The following is a 24,002-nucleotide window of genomic DNA, read 5'->3' on the forward strand; positions in this document are numbered from 1 at the left end:
GCACACACACACAGGCATATACACGGGCCTGAGTTCAGTCCCCAGCACCACACCCCCCCACCCCCCCCCCACACACCCTAGGCAGAAGAACTGAAGACTGCTGAGCAACTGTTTTATAAACCTTTATTGGAAAGGCTACAAAGTTTATATTATCACTGCATTGCTTAGGCTTAAAGTGTGGGGAAATAACCTCAAATACAAAACTATTGTGCTGCTGAATCTTGCCCAGGCTTGTTGCGAAATATTTTTGTACAATGGAGGTAGAGTGAATAGGGCAGTAATTTAACACTCACAGGTCTTGATTAGTTTGGGGACACTTTTTTCATCCAGGTTCTAATATCTCTAGAAATGTACTCCAGTGCCATTAGGCTCAGAGATGGTATAATACACTGAAAAAGAATCTGAATTTCCTGTTGTTCCTTTGACAAATGTAAAATGTGTGTACTTGGTGTCGCTTGGACCTCAAATGAACATGTTTTAAAAAAATACTCCAGAGTGAAAAAAGTAATCATCAGAAGATGGAAACACATCCTTTCATTCTATGAGGATGGTTGTAATTAAAGCCAGGTGCTGACCAGGACATTCAAACGGAATCCCCTCACCGCTGGTTCAGCCACTTTGTGAACATCTGCTATCCAAAGCCGCCGAGTTTTCTACGTAGACTATCAAACAGCCAATGCTTCCTCAAATTCAGAGATTCAATTTAATGAGACAGCAATTTCTCCTAATCTTTAATTAAAACAATGTTTCAACAGGTCTGTGTAAACATGGTTCTACTATTTATCTGCTATTACCTTATTTTCAAAAAGTGGAGTGCTAGAGAGTAACAGAGGCCTGGGCTTGTCCCAATTTTTAGGATAACCTGGGAGTTAGATAACTTGGATGTTCTTGATGCTAGAGTCAATAAAGCCTGTTTCAACCAACCTTAGTGTTTGTAAACTATAAAATGGGCAGGTACCTGAGGCATAAGCTTCAGGCCAATGGATTTTTAAGGGCTGTTTAAAAACCAGAACCAAAGATTCACTCCTCAGTGTAAGGATACTTTTTTATAGTTCAAAATATGCTTTTCTTTCTAAAAATGTGACACAGAATAATTTACACCAACTGCTTTTTATTATCAAGTTTCAGAAACCTTTCACAAAATGGTTTTTAAAAAAAAGCCAAAAAACTTTACAACCATGGCTAATGTTTTCTACTGTTCTCAGTCAGCTTCAAACCCATTGTGTGCAAAGCCCATTTTTCCATGCATCTGAATGATAGATACAGGCTATGAATTCTTTATTCTAGTTGTAGCAGCTTATGCAGGTGCAGCCAAACACAAAGCTTCAGGACAAATTGTACAAACTTTACAATGCTGGATTTGAGTTTAAAATATGAAACATAAAGTCTACACAAAACTGATAAAAATCAAGCAGATACCAGGACTGAGACTTGGAACCCACATGTGAAAGGGAGTCTTATTTCAAGTGCTTTACTCTGCTACAGAACAGTCGAAATGAAGATGGAAAGCTTCGTGGTTAGTTTAAATTATACACTCTGTGGATACTATACCAATTTTAGAAGTTACACATAGATCAACAGACGTCTGTCAGTTCATCTGGACTCATCAGGTACTCCAGCAGCTGGCAAATCCGGCAAATGTGGAAAGAAAATCCACTGTGCAGCTACCTGCAGTTACTGATGGGCACACTGCACTCCAGGTCCATGATGGCTGCTGCTCTCTTCATCAGAGCTGTCGTTATAGGCCTCACGCCTCTGACCACCTCCAGAGCCTCGAGTACTATCAAATTCCTGAAGCTCCACTTCTTCTGTCTCTCCAATTACATTAGGAACTTCTGGTCTAGATGGCAGGAGATCTTCTAATTCCTTCATGAAACAAAACAGGAGATATATGTCTCATGATGTATCTGACATTCGCCCAAATTAAACATCCATATTTAAACACTAGAAAACTGCACTGAGGAAAGGTTCCCTGATACTTCTAAACAGAATGCCAGCTGAGGGATCTGCTCTCCAGAGAATTCAAAGACTCTCACCAGCACCTCATACCCAGCCTGCTTGGTCCCATAAACATTTATATTAGCCAACCTCATCTTCAGAATGACCAGAAAAAACCATCAACCATGCAAACATTAAAAAAGCCACCACGGGGATGGGACGAAGTCTCAAAAGAGCTGGGAGTGGTTGGTCACATCTATAATCTCAGCAATCAAAAGGCTGAGACAGAGGAATTGCCATGAGTTCTAGGCCAGCCTGGGGTGCAGGGAGAGATCCTATAACAAAACAAAACAAGACAAAAGAAACACACAGGAAGCAAGCAGGAGTGAGAGGAAGCAGAATGGACAACCACATTAGCTGCATGAGGAACTGAAAAAACACTTACAGAAAGCTTGTCTGGGTTAATCCAGTTGTTTTCAGGAAACTGCACATCAAATTTTATGTAAAGATCACCCTTTTCAAAGGGATTACGATACTGCGGCATTCCTTCACCTCGAACAACACGAACACATCCTATTATTTAAAAAAAAATTAGGTAAGAATTTTACCCAAGAAAGGTATTTAATAATATTCCTTTGTTACCCACCATAAATACAAATTTTAACAACACATGGACAACCTGGGTCAGATGAAATCCTTTACCTGGTTCAATTACTTTGCCAGGGGGGTATTTCACCACAATCTGACGGGCATCAAGATGCTTAAATGTGAACTGAAATCCACATAGAGCTTCCACAAGTCCTATCTTATATGTCATATGCAAATCATTCCCGTCTCTCTGGAACACCTAGAGACAAAGCACATGCAAAGCGGGGTTGGTTGGTTTGTTTGTTTTTAAAGATTATGAACCCATTCCATCCTGTTGCATTCAAGTCAATTTCAGAATCTTAATTCTACCACCCACTGCAAGAGCTAAAATGCCACTGTCCCTAATTTCCAAAATTTTTATTGGCAATGCTAGGTATTCTAAAGGAGTATGCCAGAAATTTCTATTAGGATGGCCTGACTATTAAGAAAAATACATAAGAACACAGCTGAAGGTACTGCTGCAATTGTATTCCATTTCCTAAATCTAACACCAAATGGGCTTCAAAAGAACAGATTCAACCTGGAATGTCCCCTAGACATGATCCCAACGAAGCAAGAAGGGAGTTCAAGTTCAATGTTAAAAGCGCTCAACTAATTAGACCCAGCCATTTAAGTTTCGGGTTTAATTCTGCACTTCATACATATACAATGAAATTTTATCTCACTTAAAATTCAAACTTGGGGATGGAGATAGTCAGTGGTTAAGAATACCTGCTGCTCTAACAGAGGTTTAGTTTCCAGCACCCACATGGTAGCTCACTACTATCCATAATACCAGTTCCAGAGGATCCAACAAGGGCCTCTTCTGACCTCCAGTGGGCACCAGGAACACATGTGGTACACATATATACATGTAGAGAAAAATGCATAAACATAAATTAAAAAACAAAACAAAAAAAATAGGCCAAGTATAGTGGTGCAATCTTTTAGCCTCAGCACCCAGGAGGCAGAGGCAGGCAAATCTCTGTGAGTTCGAGGCCAGCCTGGTCTATAGAGTGAGGTCCAGGGCAGTCAGGACTATTATACAGAGAAACCTGGTCTCAGAAAAACAAAAAACAAAAAAGAAAACTTAAAAAATTCAAACTTGCTTAATGTAAATTACACAGCAAATGCTAAAGTTGTCTTATTCCATCTTATAAGCTTATAGACTACAAACTGCTGTGACTCAGTTTCCAGAAAGAAGCTACATCTGTGAGGATGATAAAACCAGAACACTGCAAGTACAGAGCTCGATGACAATTTACCTTGGGCTATCTTTAGTCCCCAAATTAGCCATTTGCCTACTGCTGTGTCAGACCTAACATCCTGTGACTTAACAGACAAAAGCTTTTTGGAATGTATTAACAAAAAACTGTAGTTTCTACCTAGCTAGGAGTCTTCGGACAAGCCTCTGAGGCCTGTCGCTGAGGTTGCTATAATTGCCTACATTTGGATATGTATTTCCCGTATTTGGATATGTATTAACTACATGCATTTGGATAGTGTCTTGGTTTATGACTTTCTTTGTTCTATTACTGCCACCATGTTGGAACATGGATTTTGCTGCAACCCAAATCCATGTTATAGGTTATGGTCATTCATTTAGTTCCAGAATAAATTCTCTTGTCCCCTTGGAGGTGAGAGCTGTGTTTCTACACCAATGTTGCAAAGGTTACTGAGTAAGTGCTAAGAATGTCCTGAGCTTTGATGTTTAGAGAAAAAAAAAAAAAAAAAACAATTCCAAAATATCTAACTTGTAATTTTTACTTAAACTTGCCGAATCTACGCTTAAATTTTAAAATTTAAGTCGAAATAAACTTAACTGTAGTGAAAAGGTCACCTATACTTGTTCAATAGAAAGTGTGCTGGAGCCAAGAGTGGTAGCACACATCTTTAATCACAGCACTTGGGAGACACGATGATCTCTGAGCTCAAGGCCAGCCTGGTTCACATAATGAGTTCCAGGACAGCCAGAGCAACAGAGACACTGTCTCATAAACAAAAACAAAACAAAGCAAAACAAAACAAAAAAAAAAGTCTTGGTTATCCTGAGTAATAAATGAGCCAGCTTAATTTCTACTCAAGCTAATCTTTGATGTCTATAGGCAATAAATAGGCTAAAAGAAACCGGTTGGACCAAAGACAGGTACCAAAATGGCTACCAGATCATCTTTTAATTTCATTTAATCCCATTTGTATGCTAACTGACCCTGCAACGCCGAAAGGAGAGACATGGCAACCACTAGAAAAATTAACACCGACATATCAGGGAAATCTCATCTCAGTCCTAGAAAACACATGACTACTTCTTCCATTTATTAGCCTCTCCCATTTCTTTTCTTTTCTTTTTTTTCCAAGACAGGGTTTCTCTGTGTAGCTGTAGCCCAGGCTGGCCTCGAACTCAGAGATCTGCCTGCCTCTGCTTCCCGAATGCTGGGATTGAAGGCGTGCGCCACCACCGCCCGGCACCTCTCCCATTTCTTCAGATGGGCTTTCTCTTCTGTGAGTGTGATTTATGCAAACGTGTGCACAGAGGTGTAGAGAGGCCAGAGGAAGACTTCCGGGTGTCCTGCTCTATCACACTCACTGAACCTAGAGCTAGGATAGTGGCCATTAAGACCCAGCAATCCTGTCTGTCATCCACCTGTCAGAGGGGCACATGGGGTCATGCCAACATTTTATGTGGGTGCTGGAATCCAAATTCAGGTCCTCATGTTAGTTCAGCCAGTCTTCTTATTCACTAAGCCAGCCCTCCAGCATGGTCTCCCATTTCTTTATTAACCTCTAGCCCTCTGAGGGTTTAATAACATGATTTGCAAGTTCATTTCATACTTCTACTTTGGCAAAGAGTAGAAATGCCCTCTGTCAGTCAACTGGTGCTCTCTCTTACTTGTTCCAGAAATCTGAGATGCAAGACCCAGTAACATCTCTGAAGAACAATCTTGGCTGGTTTGTAAGACACCTGAAAAAAATTGTTCTTTTCCTAAATGATTCTCCTAAATCTATCCATGAAATAAATTATCCTAAGCATGGCTTCAGAACATCAGCTTCAACAGTACTGGAAGAATGTTAGAAATGTTTTGGCCCAGCAACCCAGAATGTAGGTTAGTTAATGCACATTTACTCAGGGTCCCTCATAACAGGATCATCAAAACTTTAAAAAAGCAGAATGCTTCGGGGCTGGAGAGACGGCTCAATGGTTAAGAGCACTGGCTGCTCTTTCAGAGGACCCAGGTTCAATTCCAAGCACCCACATGGCAGCTCACAACCATCTGTAACTCCAGTTCCAGGGAATCTGGCACCTTCACACCAATGCACATAAAATAAATTTTAATAAATTATTAAAAAAAAAAAGCAGAATGCTTCAATGCTATTAAAAAACATGCTAGCCAGGCAGTGGTGGTGCATGCCTTTAATCCCAGGACACAAAGGCATGCAGATCTCTTTGAGTTCCAGGCCAGCCTGGTCTACAGAGTGAGCTCCAGGACAGCCAGGGTCACACAGAGAAACCCTGTCCCAAAATACCAAAAAACAAAAGCAAACAACAACAACAACAAGCTATATATACTACAAAATGCCAATAGCCCAAGAATAATTTTTACCAAATACCTACAGAAGGAGCAAGAAGTAATAGAAGTAATAATACCATGTTCTGGTATAGAAGCATTCAATCAAAGTAACTACAACTAAAACAATACCAGAGTGGTGGTGGTTGTTTGGGGGCAGGAAGGATGAATGACTTAATAATTTGACACTAATAGATAAATGTCTAACTCCCCCCCCACTTTGTGTTGCCAGAGAACTTACAAAGGACTACCAAGCACCACACAATAAACATTCAGAAGTTGCAAGAATTTCTGAAGCAGTTATGCGCTTGTGCCGTACAGACACCAGCACTCACAGAGAGCAACACAGCAAGGATGAACGCACACAACACAGCACTCCCAAAGCTCATTAGCTTTTACCACATTTGTATCATTTCAGCCACTGCACCCACCCAACCTAATAATGGTCTCAATTTCTTCAGTTAGCTATTTGGAGTGAGGGGAGAAAGGCCAAAATAACCAATGCTTTTCTCGAACATTAGCAAGCCCTATATTCTAGTTCAAACTACAGTAGGTTTGTTTGTAGTTTTTTTCTTCCAAGGGAGATGAATTAAGCAAGCTGTCTAAATCTTATCCTTGGCTCACACTGACTGCCCCGGTCACAATAAAACCAGAACCTGTGGGGCTGGAGAGATGGCTCAGAGGTTAAGAACACTGCTTGTTCTTCCAAAGGTCCTGAGTTCAATTCCCAGCAACCACATGGTGGCTCACAACCATCTGTAATGAGATCTGACGCCCTCTTCTGGCCTGCAGGGATTCGTGCAGACAGAACACTGTATATGTAATAAATAAATAAACCTTTAAAAAAAAAACAAACAAACAAACAAAAAACCAGAACCTGCACTCTAACTGCCCTTTACTACTTTCTAGCCTAGGCAATCAATTCTATGCAATCCTACTGATGATTAAAGGTATGTGCAATACTCAGAATACCCAAGTGACAAGTGTTCTGTAAAACACTGTTGTTTAATCTACACTAACAACTTTCAACAACGTGGCTATTTATTTAGCTTTCTACCTCTTATGTCTTATAGGTATTGTGGATACTAACATTGAATAAACGAGGAAGTAGCTAAAATGCCATCAAATAAGAATCTTGAATAACAAAAATTAGGGCTTGGAAATGTGGCTCAGAGACAGAGCATTTTTTAATACAAGACCCAGGCTTCATCAAAGAATGATGAACATTTCATCCTTTATGACCTAAAGCAGAGTTCTGGAAACTGTCCTTATTTTCCAGCCATCTGGAAGATCCTTGCCATCTCAAATATGCAACACTGAGCGAGGAAAAGGGAAAATAACCAGGAACACACCTCTCTTCATGAGAACAGAAAGGGCAGTCCAGAGAGCAAGTCACAGGTTTGTGAGAATAAGTCAAATTCTACAATGTGCTTTTCAATATGGCCTTGTTCGCTACTGAAATTTCAAAATGATTTTACTTTTAAAATTGCAGCTTCTTCCTCAGGGGGGAAAAATGGTGAATAGAGGAAGGCTTGGGAGGCCACAATGGCTACAGGAGGATTCAGCCTTGTCTTGGTATCCAGCACCGAGGTCATGGAACACAAAGAGGCAAAGTCTAAAGACAAGGAGTGGATCCCTGTAACCAAGCTCGACTGCCGATCAAGGACATGAAGATCCAGCCTCTACTTGTCTTCTCTGCTCATCACAGAATTCGAGATTGTCAAATTTTACCTAGCAATTATCTCTATGTATGCTATGCTAATTGTGATGACTATTCTTGGTTGTCAACCTGACTACCTAAAACCCAAACGGCTGGGCACACATTTGAGGGGTTTTTTTTGTTTTTTTTTTATTAGTTAAATCATTTGAAATGGGAAGACCCACTCCTATTCCGGATCTCTGAGATGGGAAGATATACTTTTAAATTCAGATCTTTTGAGGTGGAAAGACCCACCTCTAGTCTGGGCCTATATAAAGGACATGAAAGAAAGCAGCTTCCTTTCTCTTTGCTTGGTTATTCTCAATCTTGACAGCAAGTCCATTCCTTCACTGGCATTAGAGCCTACTTTGGGATTCCAGTGTACACTGAAGACCAGCTGAGGCATCCAGCCTTGTGGACTAAGCAGCTACTGGATTCTTGGGCTTTCTGTTGGTAGACAGTCATTGCTGGACTAGCTGGACCACAGCCTGTAGGCCATTCTAATAAACCTTTGCAATATATATATATATATATATATATATATATATATATAAATAAAACTTATATATGTATATATAATATATAAATATATATTCATTCTATAAGTTCTGTTCCTTTAGAGAACCCTAATACATTAATTTTATTTTTATGTGTGTGTGTATATGTATGTACATATGGGCACCACATGTATGCAGGTACCCAAGGATCAGAAAGAGGGCATCTGATCCTCTGGAAATGGGAGTTAAAGGTTATGAGCCACCAAGTGGGTGCTGGGAAATGAACCAGGTTCCTCTACAATAGCAGCAAATGCTTTTAACCACTCAACTATCTCTCTAGCCTCTGGTAAGCATCTCTTAAGGACGAGGTTTTAAAAGATCGAGCCAGTGCAGAAGCAGATTTGGCCTGGCCAGTCGACCAAAATCAAGGCTACTGGGGGATCAAGATTAGAAATCCCTACACTACTATATGATGGGCCCTGGGGCTCTGCGCCAGTGCATCTCATTCTCGCCAGAGGCAATGGCACTGTCTCTTCTCCTGTGCCCAAGAAGCTGCTGCTGACGGCTGGGACTAATGCAGCTACAGGCTACACTGCCAAGGCCACCTCTGATGCCATCTCTAAGACCTACAGCTACCTGAACTCTGACCTCTGGAAGGAGTCCATGTCTATCAGAAATTCACCAACCATCTTGTGTGAACCCACACCAGTCTCCAGGAACCAGCTGTGGTTAGCACATTCTTACTTTTTCGAAACAGGGTTTCTTTGTGTTAATAGCCCTGGTTGTCCTGGATCTCACTCTATAGACCCTATTGGTCTTGAACTCACAGAGATCTGCTTGCCTCTGCCTCCTGAGCACTGGAATTAAAGGTGTATGCCATCACTGCCAGGCTTTATGAAGTTTTTTTTTGTTGTTTAATTTTATGTGGATTAGTGTTTTGCCTGGGTGTGTATCTGTGTGAGGGTGTCAAATCCCTTAGAACTGGAGTTACAGACTGTTGTGAGCTGCCATGTGAGTGCTGGGATTTGAACCCAGGTCCTCTGGAAGAGCAGTCAGTGCTCTTATCTGCTGAGCCATCTCTCCAGCCCTCCACATAGTTTGTGAATGAGAAAAACAAAGTGAATCAAGTCTGTCTAGAACAAATAAAAAAATAAATGCAATCTTTTAGAGATCTCTTGAACAGACCTCATTAAGCACAAAACAGAACCCTGTCAAATGTTTTCACATGCAAGGACTGTGTGTTTCCTGAACAACTCTTTTATAAACAAACAGACGCAGACATACATTCTTTAGGACAGAAGTTGACAGGATATTACTATGTAGGCCATTAATTTTGTTTGAGGAAGAGTCTCCCTATATAATCCTGGTTGACCTCAAACTTGTTCTCTCCTGTCTTGGCCTCCTAAGTGCTGGGATTATAGACATGGGCCACCAGCCATTACAAAATAAAGGCGAGCCAAGCATGGTGGTAGAGGACAGAGAAAGGAGGATGGCAAGTTGGAGGTCAGCCTACTGATAAAACAGAAAAGGGGGTAAGGGGAGTAATTAAAAAACAAATAAACAAAAAAACCATGTTCAGTGGTATGATCAAAATGAAAATGGCACACAACGAACCTCATTGCTAGACAAGTTCATTTTGCCTCAAACATAATAGATAAAACCAATACACATTCAATCACAAACTAATTAAAAATGTTTTGAAGCTCTAGAACTTGGGCCAATGAGACAGCTCAGAGGATCAAAGTACTTGTCACAGAAGACTGACCACCTGTGTTTGATTCCCAGAACCCACTGTGGGAGAACCGATTCCAGAAAGCTGTCCTCTGATACATACTGTGACATGAATAAGCCTCCTACTCCCATCACACCAATAAAACAGTAATTTAAAAAACAAACTCCTGACCTCAGGAAACTGAGCTGCCTAGCCAGTAAGTACAGTCAAATTAGTCAACGGGGAGGTGCTGAGGAGGAGTGAAGCTCTATCCACCCACCATGCATCCAAGGAGTTCTATAGTGAAACTATGTTGCCTGACACTATCTAGTCCAGTGCTTTATTTACATAAAGGAAAAGGACTGTTTAAGGCACAGTGCTGAGCTACAGTTACGACAGGGCAAAGGAAGACTAACACCGCCTGGGGCTTTTGACTACACCTGTCATAATGGTTTTATTTACAGGAGACATTCTTTAAGTAAGCCAGGCTCATTGTGAGCTACAAATTAACTCAGCCATGCTCCTTAACAACTTCATTTGTTTTCATTTTCACTCCAAGGTATCTATCTATCCTATTTCTCATAAGCAAGGTCAATTCTTAATGAAACAAAAAAGGGAAAAAAGGGTAAAAAAAAAAAAAAATCAAAAGAGAATTACCTCATGTTCTTTTTCCTGTAGTAAAAGAACAATGTCTCCAGGTTCCACTCCTGGGGCCTGGTCTGCTTCCCCAGTGAATGTAATCCTCTGTCCGTGTTTCATGCCTTTGTCGACATGAACTTCAAGAATCTTGACTTCCTTGATCACCTTCTTCCCCTCACATTTTTTACAGCGGTCTTTCTCATTAATGACCTCTCCTGCAAAGAGAGGGCATTCAAGCTTGTGTAAGAAAGAATAGGCCAGTCTTAAGCTGATTCTTGACAGGGCCCTTAATTCAGAAAGATACATTTTGATCATCAATGGTTACAGTTACTGTGAATGACAAAACTTCTATCTTACTAAAGGTCACCCAAAGGGTCCAGCTACCCAAGAGTACAGAGTAAAACACCTTGACATTTTCCTGGCTCTACTCCCTAAAACTAATGAACAGGAATGTTTGGGCAGTCAGATGCTGGAGCATCTATGAACACTTTTGCAAGTTTTCAGTTCCAACCCCAAGCAGGTTACTACCAGACAGAGACAGTCCAAGCCACAACTTTTTCTTTCCAGTAGGGATTACTGAACCTAAAAGCTCGCTATTGGTCTGTATTCAATCCTTAAGTATCCTTGATGGCCCATTACTAAACTGTACAGTTAGTACTGGAGTTTATTTGAAGACTAATCTTGCTCAGATACTAGCTAGGCATTAGCCCCAGGTCTCTGCACAGGCTCTACCACTGAGATGTCCTCCTACTCCAATCCTGCTTTTATGTAGTTTGATCATTACCAAAAATCCTCAAAACCAACTAGAGATGTCTGAGTGTTTAGCTAATGCTGAACACCTCTGTACCAAGTTCAGGACAACAGTTTTTCTTTTGCAGATATTCTTCGCTAATATTTGTTTATGGTATAATAAATTAAAATTCCAGATGTATGTAACAGTATGAAAAAATAAAAAAGGCAAGGCTTTCCAATCACTGAGCACTGGTGCACTTGTCTGTAAAAAGAGGTCATGTTATGTTGCACCAGCAGGCCTGAACCTCACTATCCTCCTGCTCTGCTTCCTGCTGTTAGAGCTCTGCTGACTTTGGTTTCTTGATAGTGAAGCTAGCAATTTTAACAAGGTAATGAAGAGACACCTCAGGAGAATAATAACATGCAGCTGGGGAGGGTGACAACCTCAAGGTGTCATTCCTCAGCTGTCCTCCACTCCACTTTTTACAACAGAATCTTTCACTGACCTAGAGGTTAGTAGGTTAGGCTGGCCGGTCAGTGAGCACTTGGGATCACCTCTCTCCTGAGCACAGGGATTTTAAGGGTGCACTACTGGCTTTTCTTCACATGGGTTCTGGGACTGTACCCATGGCTAGGCTCTCATGCTAGCAAGGCAGGCACTTTATCAACCAAGTTATCATATCAGCCCAATATATACCTTCTTAAAATTATCACTTCCAAGAACAACTTGGGAAAGAGAGTTCTACAACTATACTAACAACCACTAACCAAAGGGAAGGCTGGGAGTGGGGTTCAATGCTAAGAACCCTAGGTTTAATTCCTAGTACCAAGGCTGGGGTAGGCATAGGTAATGTAATTAGTCAGAGTAAGTGCTGGTGGGCAGAGTTCAATACTTGCCAAGCACACTCATGGACTTGGGTTTACTTTTCTATGCTAGTGAGGAAAAATTCTACCACATAAATTAGTCTAATTAAAAACTTAATTTCTAGCTGGGTAGTGGCGGCAGTGCACGCCTTTAATCCCAGCACTTGAGAGGCAGAGCCAGGCGGATCTCTGTGAGTTCGAGGCCAGCCTGGTCTATAGAGTGAGATCCAGGACAGGCTCCAAAGCTACACGGAGAAACCCTGTCTCAAACAACAACAACAACTCCCCCCCCCCCAAAAAAAAACCCACCAACAAAACAAAACAAATTTAATTACTTGGTTATACCTCTCCTTCCCTTGATTAAAGCTACTTCATTTAAAAACTAAACTATTAAAAATGGATTCAGAACTTGATTTAGGACTTTTTAGAATGCCCCTGAAGTCCTACAAGTTATGTGATAAAGATTAACTTCTAGATGGGTTGGTACACTTATCTCAACACTTCAGAAGTAGAGGCAGATTAAGAACTCAAGATCATCCTTGAATACACAGTTCATAGTCAGCCTCAGTTAGAGACACTATACCCAAACAGTAATGGTATAATAATCTTCTGTTAGATCTCATTTTTAGAATAAAATGAATATAAGCATATTTAGAAAAATTATAAACGTTTCCAACTTCCACGTTCCCAACAGACTCTAATACAAAAGCAATGAAAATACTGGTGCGTTTACCTTCTCCATTGCAATCGGAGCACACAGACTGCATCTGCTGCACCATTCCCGGAGCCAGCTGTCTGATCATAATGCGCACACCTCGACCCCGACAAGCACTACATTTCTGAACAGCTCCAGACTTTCCACCTTGGCTAAAGCAGAAGTATAAATTACACTCTTGTCCACAAACCATTACAGTCATTAAAAAATAACAAATTGTGTTCTTTACTCCTCGCTATAATTACTTTAATTGGCCTTCAGAGGCATCAAAATGCCTGGCTGCTTATTAAGCTTTAAAATGAAGAAAATATTTTACCTGGTTTAGATTTTGAGCAGGCCATTCAAAGAGCAGACAGAGATACTGCCTAAGCAGCAATGTACTTACCCACTGCATGCACTACAGAGCACATTCTTGCTAAGTTGTAGTTTGGTTGTCTTGCCGTTATACAGGTCTTCTAAGGATACTCTGCAGAAAAAAGAACAAGGTTCAACCTAATTTTACAAATATTATTAAAAGATAAAAACAGCTTACAGAGCAAATTTCACTCTGATTTTATAAAAACCCAAGAAAAACTTAATGAGTATGGGCAATACACGTGGTGTTATTACCACTCTTTAGAGGACAAAAGTTTCTCAACCCCACACTGGACCAACTGTAACTACATCTCTAGGGGATCCAATGCCTCTGATTTTATCAGGCACTTGTATACACATGCACATACCCAGAAGCAGGCAAGAAGGCAAGCAAACAGGCGCGCGCGCACACACACGCGCACACACACGCGCACACACACACACACACACACACACACACACACACACGCGCACACACACACACACACACACACAGTACCCCAAAACAGGGACTCTCTGTATAGCAGGCAGGTGTGTGCGCGCGCACACACACACACACACACACACTGTACCCCAAAACAGGGACTCTCTGTATAGCTGCCCTGGAACTTGCTCTGTAGACAAGGTTGGCCTCAAATTCAGAGATCCAACTGTCCCTGCCTCCAAGTGCTGGGATTAAGGGTGTGTGCCACCACCACCCAGCAAAAATAATAAATCTTTGAACCTACTTGCTGTAATTTATACAGTGATGACTCCAAGTCATTAGTAACACCCTAAAGACAGGATTTTGTGGTTCACACTGGCTTCAAACTCAAAATGCAGTCAAAAATTACCTTTAATTTAATGGATATCCATGCCTCTACTTCCCAAGTGTAAGGATTACAGACATACACCATCTTGCCCAGTTTTATATGGTACAGAGAGAACCCAGGGACTCCTTTGTACCAGACAAGCACTCTAGCAACTAAGCTATATCCCTAGTTACTAATCGTAATTATTATCCAATTTTATATGATAAAACCAAAGAAGTTAACTAACTTGATCAAGGTCAGAGCTTTTAAGTGGGAGCAAGCTATAGAAGATTAGATTACAAATGTATATTATAGCTTAAGATAGGCACATAGGGAGCTGGAGAGATGGCTCAGTGGTTAAGAGCACTGCTGCGCTTCCAGAGGACCTGGGTTCAATTCCCAGCACCCACATGGAGGCTCACAACTGTCTGTAACTACAGTTCCAAGGAACCTGACTCTACTTACCTCTACAGGCACAAGACACATGTGATGCACAGACATGTAAACAAATACTCATGCACATAATTTCTTAAAAAAAAAAAAAAAAAAAAAAAAAGGCACTTAGTTGTGTATGTTTAAAAAGTCACATACTGGCCGGGCAGCGGTGGCGCACGCCTTTAATCCCAGCACTCGGGAGGCAGAGCCAGGCGGATCTCTGTGAGCTCCAGGCCAGCCTGGTCTACAGAGTGAGATGCAGGCCAGGCACCAAAACTATATACACAAAGAAACCTTCTCTGGGGGGTGGGGGGTAGGGTAGTCACAAACTGTTACAGAAGAGGAAAAGAACACAGTTTCAACAGAGAAACTTTCAATCTTTTCAGTTTCTAAAGATCCTGCCAAATCATAATACAGTATATCTGAACAACTTTTATTATTTATGTCTCTAAACCACTGATTTCTCCTGTTAGGAGGTAGACATCACTATGGGTATATGAACACAGAACACTGCATGTAGGAAGGCTCAAAGAATGGCAGTGCAGATAAGTCAGGTCAGTACTCAAGTGAAGATGGAAACATTCCAGACCTGGTTGGGCAAGTTCAAGTCACAGAGTTGATGTAGATCTGGTTTGGGCTGATGCACAGGTAATCAGGCCACTAGGTCATATAGCAGCTTGCTATAGGAGTGGCCAAATGTGTTGATGTACTGGGTCAGCTTGCTGGTGGCCTGTACTAGCTGCTGGGTGAGCACAGAGAGGAGGCCCTCTGACATGGAGGCATGGGGCACCTTGGTGTTCATGATGAACAAGAGCATGGTGGCCCTGAACATTTTTTAATATATCTTCAAAGTACCTAACTCAAAAGCTAAAAGGTTGAATAAAAATTACCAGTCATTTGTATATATCAAAAGTATACAATATTTTATATTTTCATCATACCTTAAAAGTGGTACAGAAAAAAGCCGGGCCGTGGTGGCGCACGCCTTTAATCCCAGCACTCGGGAGGCAGAGCCAGGCGGATCTCTGTGAGTTCGAGGCCAGCCTGGGCTACCAAGTGAGTTCCAGGAAAGGCACAAAGCTACACAGAGAAACCCTGTCTCGAAAAACCAAAAAAAAAAAAAAAAAAAAAAAAAAAGTGGTACAGAAAAAAAAAAAAAGGCTATTTAAAAATATACATGAAGGCTAGAAAGAGGGCTCAGCAGTTACTTGCTGTTCTTGCAGAGGACCTGGGTTCAATTCCAAGCACCCAAATGGAGACTAACAACTGTCTGTAATTCCAATTCCAGAGGATTCAACATCCTCTTCTGGCCTCCATGGGCATTCACTGCACATGGTACACAGATATACATGCAGGCAAAACATCCATACACATTTTTTTTTTAAAGTAATAAATGGGGGCTGGACAGGCGGTTGGTGGTGCACACCTTTAATCCCAGCACTCGGGAGGCAGAGGCAGGCGGATCTTTGTGAGTTCCAGGCCAGCCTGGGCTACAGAGTGAGTTCCAGGAAAGGCTCAAAGCTACACAGAGAAACCCTGTCTCGAACCCCCCCCAAAAAAGGAGGGGGGCTGGAGAGATGGCTCAGAGGCTGCTCTTCAAGAAGACCTGAGTTTAAATCCCAGCACCTACAAGGCAGCTCACAATTGTCTGTAACTCCAGTTTCAGGGAATCGGACACCTTCACACCAATGCACATAAAATAAAGTTAAATAAACTACAAAAAAAAGAGCAATGTTTCTTAAACATAAAACAATTTAAAAAGTGTATCTGCTAGGTGTGGCAGTGTATACCTACAATTTCAATACTGAGACAGGAAGACTGCCAAAAGTCCAAAGCCAGCCCTTTCTACATAGCAAGTTCTAGGCCAGACAAGTTTAAATAGGAAAAACTTAGTCCTAAGCAAACAAACTATATGTACATGTGTGCATACGTACATAAATAACTCATAAAACACAACTCAATTTTATTCATATTTAGCATACTTCAATTATAGGATCAATTTCCAAACTAATCTCAAAAAACAAAACAGCCCCAGCCCTCCCGGAGGAGCTGTAGCTAATGGTTGCTGAGGGAGGGGACTCATATTCTCAGTGACGTTGCCAATGGTAAGTTGCCCTTGTTCAAGTAAATAACCCCACCATCCCTTTTCATGGAGGAAACTGTAATTAAATACAAAGGACCAAGGGAGGAACAGACACAAAGCAGGAGGGGCTTGTTGGGAAGAAAGGAGGTTCAGCTGGAGGGGAAAGTATAAGAAAATGTAACAGGAAAATCATTTGTGTATGAAATTGTGAAAGAGTTAAATTCTAAAGATTATTTACCAATACTATCCACTATAGATTTAACACTACTCTTGTGGCTTCAAACTCAAGAGATCCACTAGTCTCTTCCTCCCTTTGTCCTTAGTGTTGGGATTAAAGGTGTGAGCCATCACGCTTGGCTATTCTTGTATTTTGAAATCTTTTTTACCCCACATTACTCAGGGTGAACCCAGGACCTCACCCATGCTAAGCAGGTGCTCTGCCACTGATCTATGCACACCCAGCCTTTAAGCCTTCCTTACTACTTTAAATCCCTTGAATTTAGATAAAGGAACAAAGAAATAGTTCAAAGTCATTTTCCAAGGCACCAACATTAACAATTTTCACAGAATTGTTACTTTAAGCTTAAACTTTCCTATACTGCAGGCAGTATAAAAGGAACATTTATAGGTGGGCAAGATGGCACAGCCCTTGCTGGTGAACTAAGTTCAACCATGGTGGAAAAGAACTCCCACAACTTGTCCTCTGACCTTCATACCCTCTCCCTGGTTCATGTCAGTGTGTGCAGTGAAAAATGTAAAACCACTATGGATGAAAAATTATCAACAACACACCATCACATCCAATTTAATGACATAGTGATCTACATCTTGAATCTTACAAAACAAGGAAAGGAAAACTGTCAAGAATGACCTGAACATTGGCACTCTCTGGTGAGGCTTAAACTGGCAAAATTCCTCTATAAAGCAAATTAGCTGTTTTTTTTTTTTTTTTTTTAAAAATCAGCTTCAAAACATGGATATCAACTCAGGAATGGTGCCTCACACCTGTACTGCTGTGAAGCCAAGGATAGCCTTGGCCAGTGTGATACTCTATCTCAAAAAGAAAGCAAGCTATGGATGCTTGGCTGGGAATCTGCCAAAGAGAGATAAAATTATACAAAGAAATGCACAGCAACAATATCTATTATCGGTCCCCTGCCCAGCACATAAAAGGTGAGTGATTAATCATCATGAAGTGAAATTACAAAGCCACTCAAATGAATATGTTGGTAGGCAGGTATGGTGACAATAACTGTAATCCTAGCATTCAGGAGGGAGAGATAGGATCATTGTGTGTTGGAGGCAAGCCTGGACTACTTAACAAGCTCCAGTTTAAAAAAAAAAAAAAAAAAAAAAAAAAAAGAGGGTGGAACACTCTGAAGACAGATCAGCTGGTAATGTACCTGCAGCACAAGCATTAGTATCTGGGTTCAATCCCCAGCACTTGTATAAAAAGACAAATATCACCAGTGGGGTTGGAGAGCTTATTCTTGCAGAGGACCTGGGTTCGATTTCTAGCACACACCTGGCAGCTCACAATCACCTGTAACTCCAGCTCTAGGGGACCTGACACCCTCTTCTGATCTCCTTGGGCACCAGGCACTTGTGTAGTGCACAAACATACATACAGGCAAGGAAACACTTCAAAATCAAATAGATAAATCTAAACTAACAAACAACAACAAAAAATGAGACAGGCAAGACGGCTGCAGATAAAGGCACTCACCACCAAGCCTGCCTCCCCGAGTTCAATCCCTGAAACCCACAGGCTAGAAGGAAAGAACCAACACAATCACTTCCACATCTGCCCTCTCATCTTCATGTGCACTGTAGCAAGCACGTGCCTCCATAACAACCACCACCATAACTGAAATACTTTCAACAAACAGCTGAGAGCCAGGCATGGTCATACACCCCAGTAATCCAGCACTTCTGAGGTGGAGGCAGGATATCAGAAACATCACACACACACACACACACACACACACACACACACACACACACACACACACCCTCAATTCAGTCTCTAGTATTTGTTACTAAAACAATTATTCATGAAATAATTTACAAAATAAAGTGAAAGTGTAAAGTGAAATGGCTATTTTCAGATTGTAGGGGGGATTGTGGAGTCTTAGTCCAAAATCAAGGTCCACATCATTTGTTTGTTGGCAGGTTAATGCCAAGCTGGAAGCCAGTAAGCTCCATGGAAACCAAATTAGGAGAGTTAGCACTGAGGATCAAGTAATGAGGGACTTTACCATGTAAATAATCTAAGCAAACAACCATTCTTTTTAAAGCTTGGATTTAAATGCTTCAACAAATATAATCTTCACACTTTGAAATTGTAAATCACATAAAAACAAGCAACCTCAACAACATATGAAAAATAAATCTCAGTAAACAACAACTACTCTTTAAGATCTTAGTTGTTTTGTTTACAGACAGGCTCACATGTATCTCAGGCTGGCCCTAAACTAGATACTCAGCTGAGTATATGTGCCCTTGAACTGCTGATCCCCTCGTCTTCCCCTCCCCAGTGCTGTAACTATAGGTAAAGACCACCAAACCTGGTTTATTAGCAGTGCCCAGATTTTGTGTGTGTTAAGTACTTTACCAACTGACCTACATTTCTAGAGCACCCCCTCCATCCTTTAAGATCTGAAGCAAAATACATTAGATTAACTAATTTATTTAGTCACTTTCTGAAAGCACAGTAAAAAAATCTAAAATCAATTCGATAGTAACCGTGCTCTAAGCACCAGCACTTGGAAAAGAACCTACTGAAGACAAAACAAGACTCACTTCAGGGGATGCATCATGTCCTCGCCTCTTCTTCTGCCATTCCGACTTCGACTCTGGTTGCCCATGAAGCCAAACAATCCTCCACCAAAAATATGTGAGAAAATATCATCCATGCCACCACCTCCGCCGCTACCTTCTCGTAGACCTTGTTCTCCATATCTGTCATATAGCTCCCGCTTCTCTGGGTTTGACAATACTTCATATGCAAAACTTATTTCTTTAAACTATAAAGAGAAAGTAAAAATGAAAACAATTGGGTTTTTCTGTGCAAGAAAGTAAGAAAAACTTCAGAAACACAGAATCCATTTAATTCTAATAAAAAGCTTCAAGTTTCCTTTGGTTTCATTTTGGACCTCTTTATCACCTACTGCTCATTGTAAAACTAAACTATTCCTTTAGAAGTCATCATTATTATTGTACATACACGGTGTGAGTGTGGAAGCATGGTGGAGGTTGAAGGACCACTTTCTCTCCTTCCACTGTGGGATCAAGCTCAGGCTGCCAGGCTTCCGTGGCAAGGACTTGTAAGATTGAGCTATCTCAGTTGCTATAATTTCTCTTTCTCTTTTGAGATAGGGTTTCTCTGTACCGCCCCTAGCTGTCCTGGAACTTGCTCTGTCCAGGCTGGCCTCAAAATCATAAATCCACCCACCTCTGCATCCCAGGCGCTGGGATTAAAGGCATGTGCTACCCACCACGTGGCTAATTTTTCTTATTTTTAAAGAATATTACAAGCATCAGGTTTCATTATGGCATTTTCAAGTAAGTTAAAATAATAACATAAGTTTTGCTCTGTAGGCATAAATGGATTTTTTTTTCCCCTACCACATTCCTTGTTTCTGTGAAGGTGATTTATTTTAAATTTCAGTTTAAATAAAACTTCAAGTAACTTACTTTGTCCCCAGCATTTGGATTCTTATCAGGATGGTATTCTTTGGCTAACTTTCTGTATGCCTTCAAAAAAAAAAAAAAGATTTTGGAAAAGAGTTATACACAGCCAACAATTTAAGAAATTCACTTTTCTGAGATACAATGTTCTAAAGTTACAAGCCTTCCCAAAAAACGCCACTTACTCGTCAGAACTTATATGACATTTTCCATTTCAATATTGCTTACTTGCTAATAATGTACCAAAACAAAGTTATTGCTGAAAAAAAAATTATACTGAAGAAAACTACAAATAGAACAAAACTACAAAGAAAGATACAGAAACATTATTCCTTGTTTTTTTTTTTATTATTGTTATCAAATGTCTTTGATGGCCAGTAACCAGACCACGACCACAAACCTAACAAATTCCAGATTAAGTGACTACATTTTACAGAAACCTAAGCACTTATACAAATTAAGCAAAGGTAGAAGTATCCCTGCCGGTACTGGCTCCTGCCTGCCCTCTAACAGGAAAAACCCCAGATGGTCCTAGGTGATGATGTACTAGCACATGGTAGGTTGACTGGGGTCGAAGGTGGTAGTGAAACCACCGATTTGGGCAAGCACCATTTAAGTCTTCACAGACTCATGAATTATATAACACAGCCTACCATTTCCGGTAGGGTAACAGGAAGTCTATTTTACTTTGGACTTTACCAGTCCCACTGCTTACGGGACAGTCTCATTTTTTACCAGGTTCACAAATTCAGATTCGATACCGACAGCCCGAGGAGATGCTGCGGGACATTTTTAATACGTAAAGTGCTCTGAAGTCCCGAGATGATTTTGTACCACTACGAAGGACAACAATGAGATCTGTCTTATTTTTAGTGAGTGCACACTCAAGTGTTTGGCTGGGACACACGACTCATCCCTGAAGCCACCACGGGGTATCTGGATCACCTGCCCACAGAACAATGCTTCCAAACAGACCCACGCTGCTCCGGCTGCCGGGCGAGCGAGGCAGAGGGAGGAGCTTCAGCGCCGGAGACTGCGGCCCTCAGCCCCACACCGGCGCCGGCGGTCAGCTCCTCCCCGGCCGGGCGGCGCGGGCACCGCCGTCCGACCTGTTTTTCCGGGTGGCCCGGGGGCGCCGGGCTGGCGGGCCGCGTCTGCGCAAGGAGGGCGGGCGGGCGGAGGCCCAAGGTCAGCCGAGCCGACTGCGCCCCCGCCGCCGCCGGGCCTCAGCCCGGCTCAGGCCGCCCCGACCGCGCAGGCCCCGCGCCCTCGCCCCGCCCGCCCGCCGGCTCGCTCCAGTACCTTCTTCAGCTCGTTCTCGCTGGCGCCGGGAGGGACGCCCAGGATGTCGTACAGCTTCGTGTCGGCCACGTTCGCCATGGCGGCCTGCCGGGCAGCACTCGCAAGCTGGCGGCGGAGCGGAAGGAGCGCGACCCGGACCACGAGCGGCGGCGGCGCAGGCCGAGGAGACGGCGCGGGGACGCGGGCGGGGCTGAACCTTGACCCGGCGCAGCGTCGTGACGTAGGCGCACAGGCCCGCCCCCGGGGCCGGGCGGGGCGGTTGGGCGGTGGGCGCCGGTGAGCGGCGGCAGGTGGGTTCCCTTTCCTGACGCCGGTCGGCGACGCGCGAGCTCGGTGGACGGGAGCTCAGGGCGGCGTTCGTAAGGAACTCTCGGTGCGGCTGAGGCCCGAGGGAAAGAAGCCGGCCTGGAATCCTCCTGGGGTGAAAAACAGCACGTGGGTGTGAGTGTGAGAGGCTCCCATAGAGCGTGTGACACCCCTAATGTGATTTTATCAATACGTTCACCAATTCATTCCATCTCCTTAACTCCCCCCTTAGCACCCCCGAGTGCGGGAAACACAGGAAACAACTTCATTCTTAAACACTCATGTATACATACCTAGCAGATGAGTATTTAAAGGCATAGCCACGCTGCCACATCGTAGAAAGGGACAATTCTTTACACATTGCCAATAGCGCCCTTTTACAATTGGTTTGGGGCATCCAGATAAACCAAGGTCACCCTGTTCCACCGGGATCACGTGTGGAAGTGTCTCACTTGACAGCTTTAAAATTAGCTAACAACAAAGGTTTGGTTGGCATAAGGCAGTATGGCTGCGTGCCCTCACTTGGTGATTGTCAGTCGATTTTCATTTGTCTAGCTCAAAAGATTGCTGTGCTTCTACCACGTGACAAGATGTACAGCTTGCCTTCTAACTGGTTTTTTCCAATAGTAAACCTGGTCCGTTGAAACCTGAACTGGTAAACAAACGCTTGACGTAAGTCTGCCAATCGAGGTAATATGCCTTTCTTGTCGTTTTTCCTGGTTGAGTTGTGGAAGGCCTTCCTTCACTGCCATGCCAAGGACGTCTGAAATTTAGCCTGGAAACTGTGAGGAGTCTGATGAGAAGTTAAGGTGCGCCTCCTACCATTCAACATGCTCCTTCACCTGTGACATTTTCCTTGATTCATCACCTGGTGAACCTTGTCTTATTTGAGGCCCCACTCTGCTTGTTTTGTAGACAAGTATGATATATAATATGAATGCTCCTCTCAAATGTGAGTCTAAACTCTTTACCTGGCTTTGAAAACTTATTTGCAGGTTCTAGTAAACGATCACAGCTACACCTAGACCAAAGACAAGTCTCCCTCTATTGGGGAAGGTCATCCTTTTTCACCAAATATCTGGTTTCACAGGACAATGAAGAGGAAAGGGAACACCCAACTAGACACCCAGATCGGCCAAATCAACCCTGCTGACAGATGTCAAGGCTAGATTCACTTACGACTTTGGGTGTTACAACCCCCCCCCCCCCCCCCAATAATTCAAGAGCGTAATTCCTATTACCGTTTAAAGGTTGGCCAGGAATTTTCTCTCATGTAATACTATGAAATGCCTTTCTCCACTTTTTACCCATTTGAGATGTTCCTAAAAAACAGTATAAAAGTGCGAAGTTAGACAATATAAGCTGGTAGCCTGGCTCTGCCTTCTTTTGACAGGGAGCTGTAGCAATTTATTTTTCTGAGGTTATTTCCTTAGTGTAAGATGGTATTTATCAGTAGTATTTGCGGTCTGGGGATGTGGCTTAGTTGGTAAAGTGCTTGTGTAGAGTGCACAAAGACCCTGGGTTCAGTCTCTAGGAAAAAGAAAAAGAGAAGCTAGAAACACAAAAGGCAACTTTTGATTCAGCTGCTCTAAATTTCTCATTTAGGCTGCCCTTTGGCTTTGTAACAAATCAGTGAATAAATTGGCTTTTTGAGGTCCCGATTCTATCCCCAGAACCACTTGAATGCAGTGTGGTAGCTCACACCTGTAGTCCTAACCCTTGAGAGTAAGAGCAATGAAGTGTTAGCTTTATTTTTGGCCCACTTACCTACAGGCTGTTTCTGCCGTCTGTATTCACCGACCTATCTGGCTTTCCTGTGCTTCCTCAAGTCCTCCATTATGTGATTAACGCTCTTCAGTCTTTCTCATGTTCTCACATTCCTAGGTGTCCTGCTTGCTGATTTGCTGCATTTCTTTCCCCTTTCGGTCAGTTTCCACTGCACACGAAAGCAAGTACCTTTGTGTAGTTACTATTTTTATCTCATTTCTGTCCACGAACAGTTGAAAACAGCAGGATATCCCCTTTGGTTTCACTTTTAGTTTAGTTTATCCTT

The 24,002-nt window shown here is 42.3% G+C and overlaps 1 protein-coding gene across 1 annotated transcript; it reads right to left on the minus strand.

The window, feature by feature from the left end:
- Positions 1–1,091: 1,091 nt before the first annotated feature.
- On the minus strand, positions 1,092–21,834 carry Dnaja2 (DnaJ heat shock protein family (Hsp40) member A2). The gene is made up of 9 exons (XM_059264494.1): positions 21,644–21,834; positions 20,348–20,407; positions 19,454–19,677; positions 13,374–13,454; positions 13,007–13,140; positions 10,696–10,892; positions 2,641–2,785; positions 2,384–2,511; positions 1,092–1,866 (listed from the first exon to the last, which is right to left on the minus strand). Exons 1-9 carry the CDS (start codon positions 21,719–21,721, stop codon positions 1,675–1,677), a joined length of 1,239 nt encoding a protein of 412 aa, XP_059120477.1. The 5' UTR covers positions 21,722–21,834; the 3' UTR covers positions 1,092–1,674.
- Between the last annotated feature and the right edge of the window lie 2,168 nt (positions 21,835–24,002).

This window comes from Peromyscus eremicus, chromosome 5, assembly GCF_949786415.1.
Source record: "Peromyscus eremicus chromosome 5, PerEre_H2_v1, whole genome shotgun sequence".
NCBI lineage: Eukaryota > Metazoa > Chordata > Mammalia > Rodentia > Cricetidae > Peromyscus > Peromyscus eremicus.

Excerpts from the sequence above, each read along its gene's own strand:
- Dnaja2 (XM_059264494.1), bottom strand. The coding sequence starts at position 21,721 with ATGGCGAACGTGGCCGACACGAAGCTGTACGACATCCTGGGCGTCCCT. Across the intron at positions 20,408-21,643 it reads GCGAGAACGAGCTGAAGAAG|GCATACAGAAAGTTAGCCAA; the intron begins GTACTGGAGCGA and ends TTTTTTTTGAAG. Across the intron at positions 2,786-10,695 it reads TACAGGAAAAAGAACATGAG|GTGTTCCAGAGAGACGGGAA; the intron begins GTAATTCTCTTT and ends CTTTGTCTCTAG.